This window comes from Schistocerca americana, chromosome 1 (assembly GCF_021461395.2).
Source record: "Schistocerca americana isolate TAMUIC-IGC-003095 chromosome 1, iqSchAmer2.1, whole genome shotgun sequence".
NCBI lineage: Eukaryota > Metazoa > Arthropoda > Insecta > Orthoptera > Acrididae > Schistocerca > Schistocerca americana.
The window spans coordinates 304,003,122-304,028,016 of NC_060119.1; the positions used below are offsets into that span (position 1 = coordinate 304,003,122).

The 24,895-nt window shown below is 43.4% G+C and overlaps 1 protein-coding gene across 1 annotated transcript in view; it reads right to left on the minus strand.

The window, feature by feature from the left end:
• LOC124545366 (leucine zipper putative tumor suppressor 2) overlaps nucleotides 1–24,895 on the minus strand; it is a 421,767-nt gene that overhangs the window by 2,830 nt on the left and 394,042 nt on the right. The window contains exons 4-7 of the mRNA XM_047124312.1: nucleotides 12,394–12,439; nucleotides 12,055–12,330; nucleotides 9,779–9,952; nucleotides 2,712–2,936 (exon numbers count right to left, since the gene is read on the minus strand). Coding sequence (XP_046980268.1) covers nucleotides 2,712–2,936; nucleotides 9,779–9,952; nucleotides 12,055–12,330; nucleotides 12,394–12,439 — 721 coding nt within the window. The remainder of the gene's footprint in view (nucleotides 1–2,711; nucleotides 2,937–9,778; nucleotides 9,953–12,054; nucleotides 12,331–12,393; nucleotides 12,440–24,895) is intronic.

The window sequence follows — 24,895 nt, forward strand, 5'->3', positions numbered from 1 at the left end:
CAACGTGCCAATTGGGCAGAATGTGGTGTAATATGCCGCAGGAGGATATCCACCAGCTCTGTTAATCAAGCTGAATAGGTGCTTGCATAAGGGCCAAAGGTAGACCAGCATGTTGTTGGCTTGCTTAATTTGTAAAGTTATTTCTCTTGGCTAAATCATTTTATCTGAAACTATAATCATTTGTTTGTGTGCACATGTACACCATGTCTACCAATTTTTACCCCATTTGGATAATTCCACCATTGTGCATCTTTTCTTAGAGATATATGTATTCTGTGAATTGCACTTGCATCCCGTAGGCTCTTTCAAATACATTTGCCACATTGATGGGACACTTGTCTGATTTTCCATGTACAAAATAGCATTGAAAAATAGTTACAATTTGATAGTTAAACTTTTTTTACTTCTACATCATGGATTTACAAATCATGTCTCAGAGTACTATTTTGTAAAGTAGTAATTCTCATAGCAGTAATGAATAGGTCAAAATAGAAGCTTTGAATCAAGTGGTATTAATATGGCTGAATAAAATTAATACAGCAGCCACAAACTGACTGACACAGCAAACTATAAATAAAATTAATAGTTAATGTTTTACAGTTATAAGGTGCACTATTTACTTTCCTTTCCAAGCAGGTATAAATAATGCATTCTATTTAAGCTTACAGTGAACCAAATCATGGCTGTTTCAAAAAATTAAGAATATTGCACTAATAGAATCTCAAAACTTCTGGACAGTGAACTAAATGCTAGATATTTTGAACTCGTATCTGTGATTATCAATGACTTACACTTGGTGTTAACCAGTATTCATTTGTAACAGTGAGCACCTGTTTTTAGTTCAATTCTTCTTTTCATTTTGTCTTCCAGGTCTCTGCTTCTTCCAATAGCAAGCTACCATCTTCAAAATGATTATTGCATAGACTGTTGTTATTGGACCTTCTGTTTAAATTCCATCAGATTGCTGTCATCTATATATCTGTCTCAACGTCCTTTCACTACAATATTTTGTCTAGTACTTTCTCATGACATATGTATGTTATACATACTATGTAGACTTGTTCTTTGAACACACAGGTTCAGGAACTTTTTTGTTGTTCTTGGATGATTGTTACATCAAAACATTCACCTAGTGTTGCCTTCTCTACTATTGGAAATAATTTTATAGCTGTCATGCGTGAATTTGTCCCTTAAATAGTACAATTATTCACTTCTTTTGCAGTTTGCTATGAGGGCACAGGACAGAGATAACAATCAATATTGCCTAGAGACCAGCAGCCGCATCTGACAAAGCAACAATACTGGTGAACAGCAGCTTCCACTGTCAAGTGCTACAATTCACATGACTTCAGTAAGACAGTTTTGAGTCTATGCGAGTTGACAACAATCACATCTATTCATTTTGCAAATAAACAAATTTTTTGAAACATGGTTCTCATTTGATTTCTAAATGTAAGCCTGCACAAGGATCTAAATCTCTTTTGATCTGATTTTCAACAGTTGTCAGATTTGTTCACGACACCTTCAAAAGACTTCTGTGTTTCAATTTGCTTATTCTTAGCAAGAATCTTTTGAATATGAGCTTATCAATTGCTCTTCATGTTCAACTAGATCTTTTAGTCTATAAAGAACAACAATATAATCATAGATCATCCCTTGATTCTTACTATTCCTCATAAATCGAAAGTGACACACACTACTTAATGCACACGAAAGGTATTTCTGTTTTATTTGTGTTTCATTTATTAAAATAATATAATCACTTACTTGTGAATTATGCCCAAGTATTGAGGCCAAGACTGAAATCTAACATATAACAGTAGTTTGGCAAAAGCTTTCTCACACTGTCAACCAGGACTGTAATTACCTGCTCAAAAATTGGACCAAAATACAGATTTTGTCACCTAAAGTGATGTTAGGATTCCTTTATCTTTTGACAGGCATAGCAGTTCTGCAACTGCTTATTACTTGATTTCCTAATGTTAGTTCCTCTGATATTTTTCCATGAATGTGCATTTACTGCTCCTCTCTATCTTTAGATGTAGTTTGTGAGTAGCTTAGTATCCCTAGATTTGTTAATAAAATATCAAACAGCTGCATACTACATATGAAAAATGAAACATTTCACTGATACACAGTTCCAGGAGGCACCATTCTTCCACTTATTTGCCTTCAGTAGTTTTGCTTAACTCAATGGTTGAAGCATTAGCTACCTGAAGCATTGGTAGTTTTCCCATTTTCCTGCTAAGAGTAATATTTTACAAGGCAATTCTGACTCAGTAAATGAGACGCATTTGCTAATAATTTGAAATATATTAGCTGTAGCCAGTTGTCATGAGAGTCATTCTGGGATGGATCCCAATTATCTGGTAGGTGATTTCATTGTATGTGTGGAGCAGAGCTGACAGATGTGTTGTGGGCTCTTTATCAGTGAAGTTATAGAGCACTTTGAGCATCCCAGCCTCCACTCACTCTATTCTGTATATCATCAAACGTGTCCATTCACATATTTGTCTTGTCACTCTACAGCAAATGAAGCCTATTTTTGTAACTACAGTGCTATAAGTATCTTAGAACTGCATTATGATACCAATAAACAAGAAAGTAACCAAGCATGTGCTTCATGACAAACTTAGCACATTGTTGAACACTGGTCTGCCTTGTCAAATGTAGCAGATAGCAGGACTTTTAGTAAGTACTACGCAACACACCTGCGCCCAGGTGAGCCTCTCACTCTGAAATTGTGCGGCCAGGTCAGCCTCACGTGCTCGCAGCCGGGCCAGCTCCTGGGCTTGTGCATCCAACTGTGCACGTAGTGGCGCCACCTCTTCACGCTGCTGCCTCAGCTGGTCACTACGGCGCTCCAGCTCTGCACGCAGCTCACGCACCTCTGTTCGCAGCTGCACCACTTCTTGCCCTTTCGATGCCTGCTCACCCTGCCAAATCGACGTGACTGGCTTAGAAACTTACCCACTTCTGAATGTGGTTTTATACGAATTAAAAATAAAATGAAGAGTTCAGGATGAGAGAAAGAATGGACAGAGAAATCACATGAGAAGGGCTAAGGAGTAAGGTAAGGTGAGCAGTGAAGAAATGAAATGGATGAGAATGACATAGTAGTTGGAGGGTGATGGGTAAGGAGGACAGGTTGAAGGAGAAAAGTGATTAAGGGTAAAACTTGATTCTATTATGAAGTGGAAAACAAGTATCATTAGAGTTAAAACTTTAATCAATTATGGATTTGACAAGCCTAAAGGGACAGGAAAAGAAGGGCAGGAGGAAGAAGAATAAAAAGGAGGAGGAGGAGGAGGAGGAGGAGGAGGAATAGGGTGAAACAAGAGGAGTGGGACACAGGAAGAGGAGTGGGAAGCCACAGGAGATGAAAGGGAAAGAAAGAGGGAAGAAGGGGAGGGTGAATGGGATAGGGACAGTAAGGGAATGGCTGGGGAGAAAGAGTGGAGTGGTGAGATAGGATGTGGTGCCATGGGGGAATGGAGGCAAACAGTAGAGTGGGCAGGCAAAGGAGAGGATGGCAATGTTTGACGATAAGGTGAGAGAAATTTGTTGAGGAAATTTGAGGGGAGAGAGAAATGAGAAAGGGGGGGGGGGGGGTACGTTGTTTGCAAAGCAAGTAGATGCACAAAGATGTGTGTGAATGGTGTGGAGAGAATATGGGTTTGAGGTGTTGAAAGACTATTGCTATAGGAAAATAGCTGTGGCATAGATTATCTGATACATATTAAAAAAATCTGGGATCATTTTACTTTTTAATGTAACTGAGAATCGCTGCAAGAAGGAGCCACATGATAAGCATCATAAACAGTAATTCTAATTCCAACACAAGAACTTTAAATGATAAAGTTGTTACAGCAATATCAAAATTCATGTATCTGTCGGTTCTGAACTGCAAATTTTCTTGGGAATTTCTCTGTATGAAACATTCTGAAGTCATCAATTTAGCCTGTTTGTTTACTAGAGATATAGTTGTGTTGAATTACTTTACTAACATATATAAGGGGACCTTTAAAAATAAGTTACACATATCATCTTGCACTAAAACAATAACACAATGAGAGTGGCATATATTCAGAAGAAAGTGCATGTTCCGTGTTTCCTGCAGACACTGTTCTACTGTGATATGGGGGGAGTGAAATGCCACAGCCACTGGAAATGGTCTCTAGAGTTGAATTTTGTGTGACAGTACAACTCTTGTGTGCAAAATGTCTAAATTACACATAGATTCACAGTGAAATTCTGGTGATATATGGATGAAAATCTGTGTCATATCCAGTAGCAGTGAAATGTCAGCAATAATTCTACCAAACTACAGAGACAAGTGATGCTGATTGGAAAGGAAGGCATTCAACATAAACTGCAGATGACAATGGCAAGGCAATCAAGAAACTTATTCCCACCAATCACAGATTTACTGATGAAAAAGTAGTTCACTCACTGGTTCTTTAGTAGTGCAGTTATCAAGGAGCAGATTTCTGTCATCAAGAAACTGAACGATTGGTATAACATTGTAACTGTAGTATGCAGAGAGTTGGAACCTACATTAAAAAATAGTATAATGTACAGCAGTCATTTTGTAGTGCAGCATTCATTGAAAGTTACTTGGTCTGCCAAAATAATGTGCAACTTATTTTATGAAGTCCCCTAGTAGCTTTTACATTCCCAAACCCTCTCCACAAGTGCGAGACAGGTTGGCAGAGGCACTGTTGCTGCCACTTTTCTGCCCTTCAATATAATAATCAAAAATATGTTGGCAGGAATGAAAATAATCATTTTAAATAGTTTAAGATGGGCTACATGTGGTCTTCAAACTAAGGATTCTATTGCTGAGGCTCTTCGGAATGTAGAAGAACTGGTGTTAGAAAGGTTGTTTGAAAGTATTGAGGGTGGTCCAAAGTTTAATTGTGCATGGAAAAAGGTGGGAGCAATTGCAATGATGAAGATGAAAAGTGGGATGGAGCTTTCATTCCAAATGTGAGATGTCAGGACCATTATATTTGATAGGATGGGTAGACAACTCCAAAGGAAATAAAGTTCCTGAAATAGGCATTGGAACAATACAAGAATTAGATGTAGTATTAAGATCAGTAAAAAATAGGAAGGCGCTTGGATTAGATGGAGTGCATATGAATTTTATAAATGTAGTAGTATAATATGCATATCAAGAATTTTACACCTACTTAATAAATTCTGAAACAAATAGCTAGTTACCTCTCTCTTGGTCAATAGCTCTAATTAAAAATTGTTGTAAAGAGAAGAATGCAAAAATTACAAAGACAACAGAGAAATTAGTCTGATGAACGCAGGATATAAAATCTATAGTACAATAATAAATAAAGAATTATAAACTATTACAGACTGTCAGCTAGGAGAAGAGGAAGGTGGATTTAGGAAAGAAAGATGGTGTGTAGATAATGTCTTGACCATCAGACAAACAATAAAACAAAAAAGAGAGAACTTTGAAACATATTCCACTTTTATAGGGTTTGATAATGTGTTCAACAGGGAAAACTGAATAAAATTGAGGAAAATACTAGAAAATGAGAGCTACCCACCACACATAATTATGGTAACAAGCAGTCTGTACAGAAATACTAATTTTAACATAGGCGTGGGATTAAAAGAAGTGAAAGATGTCTATAAAATGTAGAACTTGGACAAGGGTTAGCTTATCTTGCACATTTTAGTAGTTACATATACTGACAACATTTTAAAGAAACAGAGACTGATGATAAACCTAGGATATAAAACATTTCTGTTTGCAGAAGATAAAATGATTCAAAAAATCAGACATTTACAGAAACATTATAATTTTAAAAGTTCCGTTAGTAAAATTAAAATTTTGGCTTTTAGAAGAAAGGGTCTTCTCACATTGAAGATACTACTACAAAACATTTTGGAACAACTGTGGAATTTTAAGTGCCTTGGCTGTGACTTGAGCTTTTATAATGAGGAGGACATTGATCAAAAAGTCAGGAAGCTTCAATCTGCATGGGGATCATTCAAAGAACTTTTAAAAATAAAGGTAGGAGAAAAAGTAAAATGACATTTTATGTAGCTGTGTCTGTACCTAACTGCTTTATGGCAGCGAAAACTGGTGCTGACTCAAAAGCAAGTGAGTAAAATACAGTCGGCAGAAATGAGACTTTTAACGGGTGTTAAAGGATATACAAAATGGACAGGATACGAAATGAAGATATTAGGAAAGAACGAGCAAACCACTGGTTCCTAAAGGAATTGGTCTCTGCTATGTAAGCCAAGTTAAAGCTTGTATTTACGTTACAAACGAGTTACTGCGTTAAACATTTGACGCTATGTTTGTAAGCGAGAAGTAATTTAGACCAAGTTTAAAATTAAAGTTCGTTGAAAGTCGCTAAGTGCTATCATCATCAGACACTGGATGAGTTTAGCCTGGGTAATTTGCACTCCGTTTTAAATATTAGTTTTTCAATCCTCTCAATGTTTAAGACGTCATACGTCCAGCACTATCGTACAATTATACAATTTTCTACGTGTATTTAGTGATATATGTGTATACTGCCCCCAAAAAGTGTTCCGAATAGCGTTAAAACGTCATGCAGAAGTTTAACTGCATGAGAAGCGAAAAGATAGTAAGGAACAAACCTTTTCTTTCATCATTTCGTGGGGAATGTCAGCGAGAAAATGCTTGAGTTGAGGATAATGTTTGTTGTAAGTCGCTAAGTGTCGTCATTCTCAAATATCAGGTCAATATAGTCTGGATAATTTGAGCGCTGTCTGAAGGGGTATACACATTTCTAACTGTAATACTTTTATTGTGTTAGAGGTTTAACATAAGATTGTAACTGCTAAATGAGCAGATTACGACAGAGTTAAAACTTTTTAAATTCGGTGAATAATCGTACGAAACACTGGATATCAAATTTTTGCTGCCACTGGAAGGTTTTACACAAACAACTTGCAACTAGGATTGTGCTCTATTAAGCATGAACCGAGTTACCTTTTTAGTAACACAGTGTGTTAGGAAATTTCCCTCACAAACTTCTAGGACTTGTAGAGGGGCGTGAATACATAATATTTTGAATAGGAACCCATGTCCGGAAATGTGCCGTTTCCATTCAGATGATTCACTCATCCACTTCTGCTGAGAAAATGAATTAGGTAACAATTTGAAAGGAAACTAAACGCTACATCCTTTTATCATTTAAGCACATTTGTTTGTATGAACACGGTAACATTACCTGTTTACAGTATTGCACCTAAAAACCCTCATCGTACTGCACGTACTGAGCAGTACTGATGTATTACAGCTGCGGCTCGATGTTACCCGACATTGTCCCTACGAATGATATCCTGGTACAAGTGTGTACTTGGCGTCTCTTCAACTTCTAGTGCAGTAGCAAAACCTCGTCCCAGCAGGCCTTTGTCTCCACAGGAGCCTCCGAAATTAAACGTTCGATAAGACCTCACATCCGCTGTACGTCTAACGTAGTAAACGTCGTCATGTCTAATCTGTGGCCTACCAGGAAAAGGAACTCAGACTTTTTCCCTCAGAAGACGAGAACGCATTACTCATCTGAACTGAAACCAACGTAGAACAGAAACAATGTTTCCAGACATTGGTTCCCCAAAATTTACTCGCTCCTCTACTAGTCCTAGAAGTGTGTAATGGGAATTTTCGAACACCATGTGCATATTAAACAGTCAGTAAACAGTGAAATATTAAATAACAGAATTTGACCAATCATTTGGAAAGAATGGGAAATACCAGTATACGCCAAAGGGAAGAAAAGCTGGAAGACGAACCAGGACATGCTATAGACAACTACGCTACTGGCCACTGAAATTTATACACCACGAAGATGACGTGCTACAGACGCGAAATTTAACCAACAGGAAGAAGATGCTGTGATATGCAAATGATTAGCTTTTCAGAGCATTCACACAAGGTTTGTTCCGGTGGCGACACCTACAACGTGCTGACCTGAGGAAAGTTTCCAACCGATTTCGCATACACAAACAGCAGACCGGCGTTGCCTGGTGTAACGTTGTTGTGATGCCTAGTGTAAGGAGGAGAAATGCGTAACATCACGTTTCAGACTTCGATAAAGGCCGGATTGTAGCCTATCGCGATTGAGGTTTATCGTATAGCGACACTGCTGCTCGCATTGATCGAGATCCAATGACTGTTAGTAGAATATGGAATTGGTGACTTCAGCAAGGTAATACGGAACGCCGTGCTGGATTCCAACGGCCTAGTATCACTAGCAGTCGAGATGACAGGCATTTTATCCGCATGGCTGTAACGGATCGTGCAGCTACGTCTCGATCCCTGAGTCAACAGATAGGGACGTTTGCAAGACAACCATCTGCACGAACACTTAGACGACGTTTGCAGCAGCATGGACTATCAACTCTGAGACCATGGCTGCGGTTACCCTTGACGCTGCATCACAGACAGAAGTGACAGCGATTGTGTACTCAACGACGAACTTGAGTGCACGAATGGCAAAACGTCATTTTTTCGGATGAATCCAGGTTCCGTTTACAGCATCATGATGGTCGCATCCGTGTTTGGCGACATCGCGGTGAACGCACATTGAAAGCGTGTATTCGTCATCGCCATACTGGCGTATCATCCGGTGTCATGGTATGGGGTGACATTGGTTACACGTCTGTCACCTGTTGTTCACATTGACAGCACTTTGAACAGTGGACGTTACATTTCAGATGTGTTACGACCCGTGGCTCTATCCTTCATTCGATCCCTGCGAAACCCCACATTTCAGTATGATAAAGCACGACTGCGTGTTGCAGGTCCTGTACGGGCCTTTCTGGATACAGAAAATGTTCGACTGCTGCCCCGGTCAGCACATTCTCCAGATCTCTCGCCAATTGAAAACGTCTGGTCAACAGTGGCCGAGCAACTGGCTCGTTACAATACGCGTCACTACTCTTGATGAACTGTGGTATCGTGTTGAAGCTGCATGGGCAGCTGTACCTGTAGACGTGATCCAAGCTCTGGATTCAATGCCCAGGCGTATCAAGGCCGCTATTACGGCCAGAGGTGGTGGTTATGGGTACTGATTTCTCAGGATCTATCCACCCAAATTGCTATGAAAATGTAATGACATGTCAGTTCTAGTATAATATATTTGTCCAATGAATATCCGTTTATCATCTGCATAATTCTTGGTTTAGCAATTTTAATGGCCAGTAGCGTATTAAGCCGTAATTGGCAAGCTAAGCGTTGCAGATCAAGAAAGAGGAGGAGAGCGATGAGTAGATATCAAGAACGATTTCACAGTCTGCAAAGGGAAGGCATTTGAAGTTAGTGTGGCGATGTAAGAAAGATGAGGCGTCACGACGGAGATGTGATTCTCAATTATGTGAATGTGTCGTGATGGGGGTTGTTTTGGGGGAGGAGACCAGACAGCGAGGTCATCGGTCTCATCGGATTAGGGAAGGACGGGGAAGGAAGTCGGCCGTGCCCTTTGAAAGGAACCATCCCGGCATTTGCCTGGAGCGATTTAGGGAAATCACGGAAAACCTAAATGAGGATGGCCGGACGCGGGATTGAACCGTCGTCCTCCCGAACGCGAGTCCAGTGTTTAACCACTGCGCCACCTCGCTCGGTGTGTCGTGATGGACGTCGATTTTGCAGGAAACAGGAGTGGCTTATCAAGGCGTGGAAAATCTACGAGTTGGTAGTGGACACAGAGGTGTGAGGATGCGCAGATGAGGTAGCAGGGCGGAGTGCGTGCAGGGGCTGCGGAGTGCGGACCTGCGCGTCCTTGAGCTGCGCCTTGAGCAGCGCCAGCTCGCCCGTCTTGTGGCAGAGCCCCCACTCGGTCTCCTCGAGGCGGGCTCGCAGCAGCGACACCTCCTGGCGCAGCTCGGCCGCCTCGCGCGCCGACCCGTCCGCCTCCTCCACCAGCCGCTGCTTCTCCTGCTGCAGCTGCAGACACAGGCGCGCCGTTGTCACCTCCGTACCACTCTCATCAAGAAAATGCTAGCTGATTGCATCGGGAACATAGAATGCACAGATTGTGTGTTAGGAGTTCCAATCTTCGTAACAGAGTGGCGTCTCATAATTACCCTGACACAGCCAGAAAAAAAATTAGTACACCCTTTTAGAGGTTTCCAATAACTGAACGTTCCTTGTTGCAACATTGTATGTGGAGTACATGCCATCTGCGCCCCACTATCCCATGACATTTGCCAACTCAGTCTACTACAGGGTGCACTGTCATTAACTACCAGTGGATGCTAGCGATCCGTTTGAAAATGGCTACAGAGCCGAAATTGCATTAGGGGTTACACCAGGTGGCGTAGATAAAAGTAGCCCGTGTAACTATAAAGGAAATTCAGTGAAATTACAAAAACGAAGAGCTGAAATGCACTTGGCATTTATTTACAATGTAACTACAGTGAAAAATACATTTGCAACATCAATAAACAGCTGTGCACTTCTAAGCATATTTATGTAGTCCTACAAATGGTTCAAATGGCTCTGAGCACTATGGGACTTAACATCTGTTGTCATCAGTCCCCTAGAACTTAGAACTACTTAAACCTAACTAACCCAAGGACATCATACACATCCATCCCCGAGGCAGGATTCGAACCTGCGGCCGTAGCGGCCACGCGGTTCCAGACTGAAGCGCCTAGAACCGCTCGGCCACACCGGCCGACTATGTAGTCCTACACCCAGCATAAACTTCGGATAGTTTAAGTGTCCCCACCGGAAAGAAAGTTACATGATGCTATATGCGGCGAGCGTGGTGGCCGTAAATGTTTGCAGACAGTGTGTTCGTCAGTGAAGACATTATGGACTCGTTCTTGGGATACCTTAGACCTGTGCCATGTTGGCCTATCTTACAGTAAAAAGCAGTTTTGTCTTCCACATTCGGTGAGTTGAGTACAAAATGTATCAAAAATTTTGATATATGCAACCGTGTTGAGGGTAGTGTCAAAAAATATCGGTCCAATGATGCGCGTTCCTATTGCACCGCACCAAACGCCGATTTCTTCATCACGGATTGGCTGCTGACTCAAAAGTATTAGAGACGGGTCTCCGTTGCCGAGTGCCTTGTTTTCTTTGAATTCCAATGACTGGAAAGAGAGATCATCCATCACTCACAATGTAGTGGAAAGGGTCTAACAAACCACTGTTGATGTTATTCAAACGGCACATGAAATAATCTAAATGTTTCTGATCGTCGTTGGCCCGCAATTACCGCACAGCCGTCATACTATATGTCTCGAAAGTAAGACTTTTCAATATCAGCTCCCCCCCCCCCCCCTATTTACATGCGCCCGTTGGGCCAATGTAGTGTAGCGTTCAAATGGCTCTGAGCGCCAAGGGACTTAACATCTGAGGTCATCAGTCCCCTAGAACTTAGAACTGCTTAAACCTAACTACCTAAGGACATCACACACATCCATGCCCGAGGCAGGATTCGGACCTGCGACCGTAGCGGTCGCGCGGTACCGGTCTGAAGCGCCTAGAACCGCTCGGTCACTCCGGCCGGCAGTGTAGGGTTCTTTGGGCTCATAACAACGTCTGGTATGCGAACTGAAAAAATTCTTGTCGTTTTACATTTTGCACAGTTCGGTGAGTGTACCAATTTTTATACAGATATTGTATTGCTCTCTTTGCTGGTAGTCCTGCATAGGCCACCTGACCCCGAAAATTTCGCAAGTTTGCTTAATCGAACCTGTTTTTACATATGATTCCAGAATTTCAATTCTTGCTTCTATCGAGAAAGTAATTTTGCAGACCGCAGAGAGAAATGTCTAACTTCAAGAATGAAATGAACCGAAATGCTGACAGAAGAAGGCTAACAATCGATTATTGCATAAAAGTGTCCATTGTTAGCTGTTTATGCCAGAAGTCGAAATACTGCACACGCATCTAAAGGGGAGGTGGACTACCTTCACCTACGCCACGCTGTACAGTGCTACACGTCGGACCCCCAAAAAGGGGACAATCTCTGGCTGTGTGGGTACGCGCCACAGTGGAGGCAGTGAGAGAGAGAGAGGGGGGGGGGAGGGTACCTGGTAGGTCTGCGTCATGAGCGTCTGCTCGAGCTTGTGGGCGCGCTGTGCGCCGGCGCGCAGGCGGTTCTCGTGCGCGCTCTTGAGCCTGCGCAGCTCGCGCTCCCAGACGCGCTCCTTCTCCTGGTAGACGCGGAAGATGACCTGCTCGTTGTGCTCCATGGCGTGCCGCAGGTGCGCCAGCTCGGAGTCGCGGTCGCGCAGCGCCGCCTCCAGCTCGGCGACGCCCGAGTCGGAGGGCGAGGGCGCCAGGTCGAGCAGCGAGCCGCAGCCGCAGCCGCCGCCGACGCTGCCCGCGCCGCCGCCCGCCAGCGACGACGCCTTGCTGCCCGCGCTCGCGCTGCTGTGGCTGCTGCTGCTGCTGCTCAGGCTGCTGCCGCCGCTGCTGCAACGCGCACACAGACACACCGCTCAGACACCTCCGTCTCGACACTTTATCACCGAACGCGCAGTGCAGCTTGAAGAGGACCTCTTGTTGCCCGGCTGCTGATCGACGTGGCATCGACTCGACCACTTATTGATGTCCCCTGCAGAAATAATGATCCATGCTGCTTCTATACACGTCCGTAACTGCCAAAATGTTGACGGTGCAGAATTCTGAGCATGGACCTCTCGATTATGTGTTATAAATTTTCGATAGTATTCGTGTCAGGCGATCGGTATGGCCATATCAATCGCTCGAACTGTCCAGAATATTTTTCTAACACATAGCGAACAATTGTGAGCGGGTACATGACGGACTGTCATCCACAAAAATTCCACAGTTATTTGGGTACATGAAGTACGAGGCGTGTTTTTTAAGTAAGTACGGTTTTGAAATTAAAAAAAGACGCGCTAAGATATCTCAATAATTTTATTTTTACAAGAAAGCCTGTACCTTAAACTACGCACTGACGCCATTATAGTCTGATTCTTCCTTGTTTACGTTGTGTACTAAGTGTTTAAGATGCCTCCGATAATAGCGAGTCCCGCCGACTATGAAGTACGGGCTGTTTTAAGATTTCTTAGTGCTGAAGACCTACAACAGATCGCTATTCATCGTGATATCTGTGCAGTTTACGGTGAAAACATTGTGAGTGATGGAATGGTAAGAAAGAGGGGGAGAGCATTTAAAGATGGCCGCACAAATGTGCAGGATGAACAACGGAGTGGCCGTCCTTCGGTCGTTAATGAAAGTTTGGTGCAGGAAGTGGACAATAAGGTAAGAGAAAACAGACGCTTTAACGATTTCCTCCTCTCGGGATGACTTTCCGAATGTTTCTCGTTGTGTTTTGTATGGCATTGTGACCGAGCACTTTAATTACCGAAACTTGTGCGCACGTTGGGTACCGAAAATGTTGACGGATGTACACAAAACCAAACGTTTAGACAGTGCGTTGACTTTCCTTGAGCGATACCACACGACGGTGACGATTTCTTAAGCCAAATTGTTACGGGCGATGAAACATGGGTGGCCTACGCCACGCCAGAATCAAAGCAACAGTCCATGGAAGTTGAGCAAGAGCATCGTTTTGCTGCAAGACAATGCCCGTCCGCATGTGGCGAATCAGACCAAAGATCTCATCACATCTTTTCGATGAGAGTCTCTAGATCATCCTCCGTACAGCCCCGATCTTGCGCCCAGCGACTACCATCTGTTCCTGCACTTGAAGAAACACCTGGGCGGTCAGCGTCTTCAAGACGATGTCAAAACAGTGGTGATGCAGTGGTTAACAAGTCAGGCGGCAGGAGGGTATTCAAAAACTGGTACAACGTTATGACAAGTGCCTCAATATTGACGGAAATTATGGAGAAAAGTAGATTAAGGTACAGGCTTTCATGTAAAAATAAAATTATTGCGATATCTTAGCGCGTCTTTTCTTAATTTCAAAACTGTACTTACTTAAAACACACGCCTCATACATAGTAACCGAACATAACTGTTTATAGGCAATCACCAGTTCAATTGGACCAGAAGACCCTGTCCATTCCATGTAAATACAGCACAGCCCACACCATTATGGAGCCAGCACCAGCTTGCACAGTGCTTTGTTGACAACTTGGGACCGTGGCTTCCTGGGGCCTGTGCCACCCACTAACACTACCATCGGCTGTTACCGTTTACGACGGAAATCGCGACTCATCTGACCAGGAAACAGTTTCCCAGTCGTCTACGGTCCAACCAACATGGTCACTAGCCCAGAAGAGGCGCTGCAGAAAATGTGCTGTTAGCAAAGGCACTCGCGTCCGCCTCCTGCTGCCATAGCCCATTAACGCCAAATTTCTCCGCACTGTCATGACCCACACACTCATTGTACGCCCCACATTGATTTCCGCAGTTATTTCACGCAGTGCCGCTTGCCTGTTTGCTGTTAGTCTCTACGCTCAGGGTCGTTTAGTGAAGATGATCTGCCACTGCGTTGTCCGTGGTGAACGGTAATGACAAATTTGGCATCCTCGCCACATTTGACGCTGAGGGTCGCGGAATATTGACTTCCCTAACTATTTTCGGAAAGGAATGTCCCATGGGTCTAGCTTCAATTACCATTCCGCGTTCAATGTCTGTTAATTACCGTCCTGCGACCATAATCGCGTCGGAAACCTTTTGGTATAACTCATCTAAGAACAAATGACAGCTCCTCCAATGCACTCAACTTTTGAACATTGTGTAAATGGTACTACTGCTATCTGTATGTTCATATCATCCCTTGACTTTCGTCACTGCAGAGTAGATTCTGAAGAGTACTACTTCCACTAACAGCAAGTGGTATAAACTTTATGAGATTTCGGCCATGTGCTCCTCGGCCATTGCCAAGTGATGACTGTGGTGTGATTGCTCCTTCCATCCTTAATACAGGGTGTAAGGGCTAGAGGTATACACGAACAAATCCTTATAACGAAATACCTCGACATTTTATGTTGTTACATAAATACGCAATAGGCAGAGATACTCTCCAAGATGTGATCCTCACCACTTCATGAACAGGGCTGAGTCGCATGGCGCAAGCGGGGCAGTGACAGAGCACAGCTATCTCGACATGCTTGTGAGGTACACAGTTCCACTGATGTCTTGCGACATTTTCCAGTAGAACGGTGGCCCCGCTGCCCCCCACCCATGATCATGTCGCTGTTAACCACATTTTTTTTTATCAAACGTTTCCGAGCGTTGGATCGGAAGGGAGAGGAGGGGTGCCACTGCGTGGCTCCCTCAGTGCCCTGATCAGACTCAGCTGCATTTCAGTGCATGGGGATTTATCAAGGACATAGTTTACAGAACAAGGGCTCGAGATATGGTAGATTTGGCACAACAGATCTACGCCGCAGTAGAGTCCATAACACCTGTCATGCTTATGAGCATGTGGCGAGAAGTGAAGCACCGTTTCGTTAAATGTCGAGCCACAAAGGGTGCCCACACTGTAAAATTTCCTACAAAGTTATAAACCGCAATACGTAGGTGCTGCTATATAAGCAAGCGCTACAACTGTACATCCTCCGCATCTGCGCTGCATTCTCTGACGTCACTGGCGCTCGCTCCTGCGTCATATAACATCGTGTTTCCGTTGCGCGCCCGCCGCGCCCTCTTCCACCTTTCGATAGCTGTTTTTATATCGACCGCTTCTTTTACGACTCTCTCCCAGAAACTGTTAGTCTGTGTAATTACACATGACTCGTCGAATTCAATACGATGTCCGTTCTCTGCAGCAAGCTCTCTTATCACTGATTTCTCTGGGTACCCAAGTCGTAAGCATTTCTCGTGTGCTACATAGAGCTATTCAATAGTACTCACGATCTGTCCGACATAAAACTGACCACACGCACACGGTATTTTATACACTGACGGCGTTCTCACGCCTACATCGTCTTTCACAGGCCTCATGAGTTGTAAAACAATAAACTGGTAGCCAAGATCGCAGGAATTCTTTTTATTCCATGATTAACGGTTTCGGCGAAACTAAAGCCGCCATCATCGGATCTTAGGACACATACACGTTGTATTTTTGCTGGAGCCGTGAAGACAGAACAGATTTTATGCCTCTTTAGAGGCCAATACATCTTTTCTGTACTGATCCACAGAATGATAAAACACGCAAGCTTATTCGTGTCCTCCTCGAGGGCCTTCTGCTATGGTGTCTTCGAAAAGATGGCTTGAGAAATCTGACTGTTGCTGTAGTCGCTTTTCTTTAATACTTAGCGTAAGCGGCTCAGTTTTTCTGCGCGTTTTTGTCGTTAAGATGGCTTCCACGAGATGCTCCAAGATCTTCAGAACAGAACTTTTCTGCGAGGCGTGGTGGCAGCTGATAGCATGCAGATATCGGTCCATGTGCGCAGGTTTCAAGTAAACATCGTGGCTGAGACACGCGCTTGTTTCTCTTCTCAGTATTGAACTTTATGCTGTCATTGTTGATGTGGTCCAAGGAATCTCCCAGCATTTCATGTGCATGAGACGAGACAACGAACGTGTCGTTGATGAAACGATGAAAGCAACTAGGCTTTGCAGAAGACGTGTCCAGGGCGATGTCCTCAGAGTTCTCCATAACAGGTTGCCAATAACAGGAGCTAATGGGCTTCTCATCGCGATGGCGTCCGTCTGGTTAAAATATTCGTCATACAAAAAACACGGCGACGTCAGATCGCTCCTCCGGCATCAACCAAACCTCCGCGGCACAGTCGGTTACTTCCACAATGGCGGCTGCGTTGCCCTTGTCAGCTGGTACGACTACGACGAGAGGATCGCCTCGGGATTCGCTAAGATCATTATGCTCAGCTCTAGTGCTCGAGGTCGGCGGCTTATTTTTAAAGAATTCGTCTCGTCTTTCGCAAATTTCTTCTGCAGTTTCACTGGGCGTCTTGTGAACTGCTTGTTCTACACCACTTACTATGTCAGCCAAAGGCAAACTCTGCGGCTTTGGTGCAAAATTAAGTCCCTTCATAAGAGCCGACATGGCACCTGCGTCGATGTTTCTCGTCGTCGTGTTGATAAAGGTGCGTTCTGTTGTTTTACATTCTGTCCAATGCTGTTGCTGGGGAGGCCGGTTGAATTTCCCTTTCGGCGTTTTCACGTTTTCCCTGTGATGACGTTTGTTGTGTTACTGTGGCTGCATCAATCCATTCCCAATAGAAAGCTAAGACTGACTGTCAGCTTCAGGTGGGCGACCATTAGCTCGCGGCCGTTTGTATCCAACTGCTTCCAGATTTGATGTATTCTCTCTCCCAGTAGGGCGAATGTGGCACGACGAAATATTGTCCTGGCCGCGGCTGTGTTGATATGGTGGCTCACGACGGCAAAACGTAGAATCGTTTTTTCACGGTAGCGTAGTAGAACGGCTAGAGAACTTAATAAATTAGCTATCTTAACACGCAGCTTCCTCAGGCGTTAAACCCGCCCTCACATTTCTTCCCTGAAGAGATACTGAATATACGTATGCATGATTTCGCGGATATATATATATATATATATATATATATATATATATGAGCACTGACGAAGTTCTCTGGAGCTTCGAGTCGCGTTAAATGGTTTAAAAGTCACGAGTTTTCGGCCAAGTACACCTCGGCAGCTATCTTATTTTAAATCACTTTATGTGTCTGGAAGCTTGAGAAAATTTTATCATTATTTGAACAGTTTGCTGACATTATGACCTGCGAGTCTGGAATCATTACGTTGAATGTCAGAGGTATAGTTAGCAGTGATTCGGTCTATTCACGGATCATTAGGAGGAACAGTATAGGCGTTCTTAGAGTCTTCCATTGGCGGAACATATTTTAACAGTTTCAAAAGCATACCATGGACAGTTACAACGCAAATGATTAATTTAGAAAAGCAATACAGCATTGTCAAGAAAGTATTACTTGCAAAATCTCTGTAAATGAAGTAAAATGATCTGTACTCTTATCATATCAAAGTAATATTTTTCCATCTAAATTTTCAGAAACTTCAAGGTTCATAAAATGTTCAAATGTGTGTGAAATCTTATGGGACTTAACTGGTAAGTTTATCAGTCCCTAAGCTTACACACTACTTAACCTAAATTATCCTAAGGAGACACACACACACACACACACACACACACACACACACACACACACACACACACACGCGCGCGCGCGCGCGCCCGAGGGAGGACTCGAACCTCCGCCGGGCCCAGCCGCACAGTCCATGACTGCAGCGTAAGGTTCATAAAGAGACATTTTGAATAGTGTTCACTCAAATAACTATCCCTCACCAATCTTCGATCGCTGAAAACTAAAACAAAAGGAGCTAAGAGGGACGTTACAAGGTGTACGTTATAGGGGCAAATGAGTAATGTACAATATGTACAAGAACCAACGATAATAATGGAAGACCGAGAGCGACTTTCTCCAATTAAAGAGGCTGCAGATAGAGATGCTGTCTTCGCCTCTACTGTTCAACCTATGCATCGAAGGAGCCATGACTGAAATAAAAGAAGGGTTCAAAAGTGGGATTAAAACTCAAGGTCAAAGGATACCAGTGATAAGAATCGTTGCTCATATGGCTTTCCTCTCTTTCTAATGGAAACAGAATGTACATTGAGAGTAAACCGATGAAAGACGAATGTAATCAGCAGCAGTAATGAAATTAGTGAGAAACTTGCCATCAAAACTGGGGACCACAAAGTATAGGAATTGGACGATCTTGGATGCAAAATAACACGAGATGGAAGAAGCAAGAACACAAAAAGCAGACCAGCATGGCAAAGAGAGCATTCATGACCAATAATGTCAAACATCGGCCTTAATTTGATAAATTTCTGAGAGCGCAGCACTGTTCGTAAGCCAAACATGGACTGGGCGGCAAATCGGAAGATTCAATGAATTTCAGATGTTTTTCTATACGAAGATGTTCAAAATTGGGTAGACTGACGGAAAATCAGGCGTAGATCGGCTAGTAGTCACGTTTGGGAGGGGTTGCAGTGTCACAATAATGTTTAGCGATGAATGTACGATGTTCAAAGACGGATGTCAGTGTGCGCATGCAGCATAACTTATCTCTGGGAAGAACGCTGTTGCGTTCGTGTTACATGGATCAATACCGAAACTGAAGTGGTGGAAATTAAGTATTAACAGGAGTTTTCCAACTTCACGTTCCATTTTTATGCACAGAATAGATCCTTGTGTTGGACAGTTGTATCCGGAAAGGAGTGAAGAGTGCTATACCTGGAATGATGTATCAGTACGTCAGTGAACAGGTAGAGAGGACTCTTAATGTTTTCATATGTTTTCTGCTGTTGTAAGTAATTCACCTTTACTGCACTGGGACAAAGATTAAGCGCAATGCACGAGCAGTGAACAAGATCCTTGACTCTGTGTTTAGTTTTGTCTATGGTTCACTTGTTCGTAGTCAGTTGTGCAGCGCTGGGGCATTTTTAGTGGGGCGCAGTAGCGAGTAGTCGAGTTTTTCAGACAGTGAGATCTGTAACTTGTTAATCTGGTACAAACTATCTGAAATACTTTATTATGGTGACGAAAACTTGTTTATAACGTTATTTCATTCTTTGTATTAATGGAGAAGAGTTTTGGAGGAATTTCCTAAGGTAATCCATCTAAGGTAACATGTTTGTTTTCAGAAACGTTATTTGGAGGAAATCTTTGTCCCTCTGATAACTAATAAAACTTACGATCAGTGTTAATTTGACTTCTTTGTTTTCATTATGTCACAATTTACGCAACTGGTTGAAATGTCTAATTTTTGTAATGAGATACTTTCGCAATTGTTACAGTTCTCTTATGCTGTGCAGTCATTCTTCGTCAACAATCAGAGTTTAAATTTTCAAGAGCGATTTTCTTTAAAGTAAAACCCATATCCATCATTCAGGTTTGAATATTTTGTTGTGTGTGCATTGCACCTTACGCAACAGTAGATTGTTACTTACGATTTCCTGGGTTGTTAGTCCATGTGTGTGGTCCTGGAAATGTGTTCATTCGGTCCCCATGTGTCTACATTTATTGCAACACATCATTTACGATTTTATTTTGTGATCAAAGGTGCGTGTTTACTGTCGTAGTGTTACAAAGGTCTCTGCGTGTTTATATATATATATATATATATATATATACACTCCTGGAAATGGAAAAAAGAACACATTGACACCAGTGTGTCAGACCCACCATACTTGCTCCGGACACTGCGAGAGGGCTGTACAAGCAATGATCACACGCACGGCACAGCGGACACACCAGGAACCGCGGTGTTGGCCGTCGAATGGCGCTAGCTGCGCAGCATTTGTGCACCGCCGCCGTCAGTGTCAGCCAGTTTGCCGTGGCATACGGAGCTCCATCGCAGTCTTTAACACTGGTAGCATGCCGCGACAGCGTGGACGTGAACTGTATGTGCAGTTGACGGACTTTGAGCGAGGGCGTATAGTGGGCATGCGGGAGGCCGGGTGGACGTACCGCCGAATTGCTCAACACGTGGGGCGTGAGGTCTCCACAGTACATCGATGTTGTCGCCAGTGGTCGGCGGAAGGTGCACGTGCCCGTCGACCTGGGACCGGACCGCAGCGACGCACGGATGCACGCCAAGACCGTAGGATCCTACGCAGTGCCGTAGGGGACCGCACCGCCACTTCCCAGCAAATTAGGGACACTGTTGCTCCTGGGGTATCGGCGAGGACCATTCGCAACCGTCTCCATGAAGCTGGGCTACGGTCCCGCACAGCGTTAGGCCGTCTTCCGCTCACGCCCCAACATCGTGCAGCCCGCCTCCAGTGGTGTCGCGACAGGCGTGAATGGAGGGACGAATGGAGACGTGTCGTCTTCAGCGATGAGAGTCGCTTCTGCCTTGGTGCCAATGATGGTCGTATGCGTGTTTGGCGCCGTGCAGGTGAGCGCCACAATCAGGACTGCATACAACCGAGGCACACAGGGCCAACACCCGGCATCATGGTGTGGGGAGCGATCTCCTACACTGGCCGTACACCACTGGTGATCGTCGAGGGGACACTGAATAGTGCACGGTACATCCAAACAGTCATCGAACCCATCGTTCTACCATTCCTAGACCGGCAAGGGAACTTGCTGTTCCAACAGGACAATGCACGTCCGCATGTATCCCGTGCCACCCAACGTGCTCTAGAAGGTGTAAGTCAACTACCCTGGCCAGCAAGATCTCCGGATCTGTCCCCCATTGTGCATGTTTGGGACTGGATGAAGCGTCGTCTCACGCGGTCTGCACGTCCAGCACGAACGCTGGTCCAACTGAGGCGCCAGGTGGAAATGGCATGGCAAGCCGTTCCACAGGACTACAGCCAGCATCTCTACGATCGTCTCCATGGGAGAATAGCAGCCTGCATTGCTGCGAAAGGTGGATATACACTGTACTAGTGCCGACATTGTGCATGCTCTGTTGCCTGTGTCTATGTGCCTGTGGTTCTGTCAGTGTGATCATGTGATGTATCTGACCCCAGGAATGTGTCAATAAAGTTTCCCCTTCCTGGGACAATGAATTCACGGTGTTCTTATTTCAATTTCCAGGAATATATATATATATATATATGTGTGTGTGTGTGTGTGTGTGTGTGTGTGTGTGTGTGTGTGTGTGTGTGTGTGTGTGTGTGTTTATGCTTCAGATTTCTGTTTGATGATGTTTTAGTGGCTAACATGATCAGTGAATTATTGCTTATATTGATTTGGTCATTAATTATTTTCTTCTTCATTGCAAGGGCTCTTTGTATGTGAATGTTTTCTTGTAATGTCAGGCGTTTTTTGTTGTTATTGTTCATTCTAATAATTTTCATGTCTTGTTCAATGTTGGATGGAACATGTCTGTTTTCTCAGGTGATCGGCAAAGGCAGAATGACTATTTTCATACTTCCATCTCCTCCTGTATTCTTAATACCTGGTTTTGAAATTACTACCTGTTGTCAAAGACAGTGATACACATTCTTCCAAGTAGTATATCTGCCCCTTGGTATTTACCTGGTTTTTTGTTGTTTATATATGTAACTGAGGTGTGTTTTTTGTTCTGTAAGCGATGTGCACTCCCTGTTTCTTTTAATACATTTGCTATCCTGTGTGTTGTTTTTTGTTTATATGTTAAAGTGTACAATTTCTTCCTGTTACCCATGTTATGAATGTTACTGATTTGTGTTTCACTGATTGCTCTAGTGTGTGAGGTTCTTTGGTGCCTGTTTTTTCATATTTTTTAGTTGCGTTTTGATTTTCTGGTTGAATCTTTGGACTATATGCTTGTGGATATGAGCCGAGTTGATTGTAATTCCTTTTCACAGTTTTGTTTGTTGAGTGCGATGTTATTTAGTCCGTGTTACATGTGTCTTAGGGCGCCGTTTTCTGATTTTGTTGGTGAATGATCATTTTCATAATTTCAAATTCCGCATTTACGTAAGTTTGAAGTTTCGTTTCACGACCCTGTTCATATGCGCAACACTGAACCAACCAACAGTCAGTACTGCTCAGAGGTTGAACACTATATCTGAAATACGTTACAAGAGTAGAAAGTTTTGGAAAACAAAAGATTCAGTATTCATATACTTTTTTTTTAATAGAAAGCTTACAGACTGTGTGCACTTTGAGAGATGATTTAACGAGCGGAGAACATGTCGTCGGTGTAAAGATCGTTTTTGTGACCAAGCAACGACTTTTCAGTTCTAAGACTGGAGGAGGAGATGAACATGCAGACAGTATTATGGAAATGGAACAGGGAGTAGATGAAGAGGAGATGGGAAACATGATATTGGGAGAAGAATTTGACAAAGCACTGGAAGAGGGCCCCGGGAGTAGACGACATTCCATCAGACCTACTGATAGCCTTGGGGGAGCCAGCCATGACAAAAGTCGCTCATCTGGTGTGTAAGATACATGAACATGCGAAATTCCCTCAGACTTCAAGAAGAATGTAGTAATTCCAATTCCAAAGAAAGCATGTACTGACAGGTGTGATTGTTATCGAACTATCAGTTTAATAAGTCATGGTAGCAGAATACTTGCACGAATTCTTTTCAGAAGAATGGGAAAACTGGTAGAAGCCGCCGTCGGGGAAAATCAGTTTGGATTCCAGAGAAATGTAGGAACACGCGAAGCAACACTGGCCCTACACCTTATCTTAGAAGATAGGTTAAGGAAACGGAAACGTACTTTTATAGTAATTTTAGATTTACAGAAAGCTTTTTAAAATGTTGAATGGAATACCCTTTTTTGAAATTCTGAAGGTATCAGGGGCAAAATACAGGGACCGAAAGACTATTTAGAACTTGTAGATAACGAGACGGCAGTTACAAGAGTCTAGGACCATGAAAAGGAAGCAGTGACTCAGATGGGAGTGAGACAGGGTTGTAGCTTACCGCAATGTTATTCATTCTGTACATTGAGCAATTCATAAAGGAAACCAAAGAAAAATTTGGAAACGGAATGAAAGTTCAGCGAGAAGAAATAAAAAAAATTGAGATTTGGCAGTGACATTGTAATTCTGTCCGAGATAGCAAAGTACTTCAAGAGCAGTTGAATGGAATGGACAGTGTCTTGAAAGATGGGTATAAGATGATCATCAACATAAGCAAAACAAGGATAGTGGAATGTAGGGGCAGAAATCCATTCCAGTACGATTATGCCATAGGTGGTAAATCATTGGAAGCGGTAACGACCGTAAAATACTTAGGAGTTACTATCCGGAGCGATCTGAAGTGGAATGATCACATAAAACAAATAGTGGGAAAAGCAGGCGCCAGGTTGAGATTCATAGGAAGAATCCTAAGAAAATGTGACTCATCGACGAAAGAAGTAGCTTACAAAACGCTTGTTCGTCCGATTCTTGAGTATTGCTCATCAGTATGGGACCCTTACCAGGTTGGATTAATAGAAGAGATAGACATGATCCAGCGAAAAGCAGCGCGATTCGTCATGGGGACATTTAGTCAGCGCGAGAGCGTTACGGAGATGCTGAACAAGCTCCAGTGGCGGACACTTCAAGAAAGGCGTTACGCAATACGGAGAGGTTTATTATCGAAATTACGAGAGAGCACATTCCGGGAAGAGATGGGCGACATATTACTACCGCCCACATATATCTCGCGTAATGATCACAACGAAAAGATCCGAGAAATTAGAGCAAATACGGAGACTTACAAGCAGTCGTTCTTCCCACGCACAATTCGTGAATGGAACAGGGAAGGGGGGATCAGATAGTGGTACAATAAGTACCCTCCGCCACACACCGTAAGGTGGCTCGCGGAGTATAGATGTAGATGTAGATGTAGTCGAATTAAATCAGGTGATGGAGAGGGAATCAGATTAGGAAACGAGACACTTAAAGTAGTAGATGAGATTCGCTATTTTGGCAGCAAAATAACTGATGATGGCCGAAGTAGAGAGGATATAAAATGTAGTCTGGTGATGGAAAGATAAGCGTTTCTGAAGAAGAGAAATTTGTTGAGATCGAATATAGATTTAAGCGGCAGGAAGTCTTTTCTGGAGGTATTTGTCCGGTGTGTGGCCATGTGGGAAGTGGAATACAGAGTGACAATTGTTGAACTATATGAAATAAAATAGTCATAATTTCTGAACTGTTTGCGTTAGGACGTTCAACTCCACGGTTGGCCGCGGAGCATGATGGGAATTAATATGGTTTGATTTAGCGACCAAGCCCACATTCATTTGAATGGGTTCGTCAATACGCAAAATTGGCGCATTTGGGGACAGAGTCCGCGTTTCGCGATCGAGAAGTCCCTTCACCCTCAGCGGGTGACTGTGTGGTGTGCAGTGTCCAGTCACTGAGTAATCGGTGCGATGTTCCTTGATGGTACGGTTACTATTGAACGGTACGTGGAGGTTTTGGAAGATGATTTCATCCGCATTATCGAAAGCGATCCTGATGTCGACCAGACGTGAT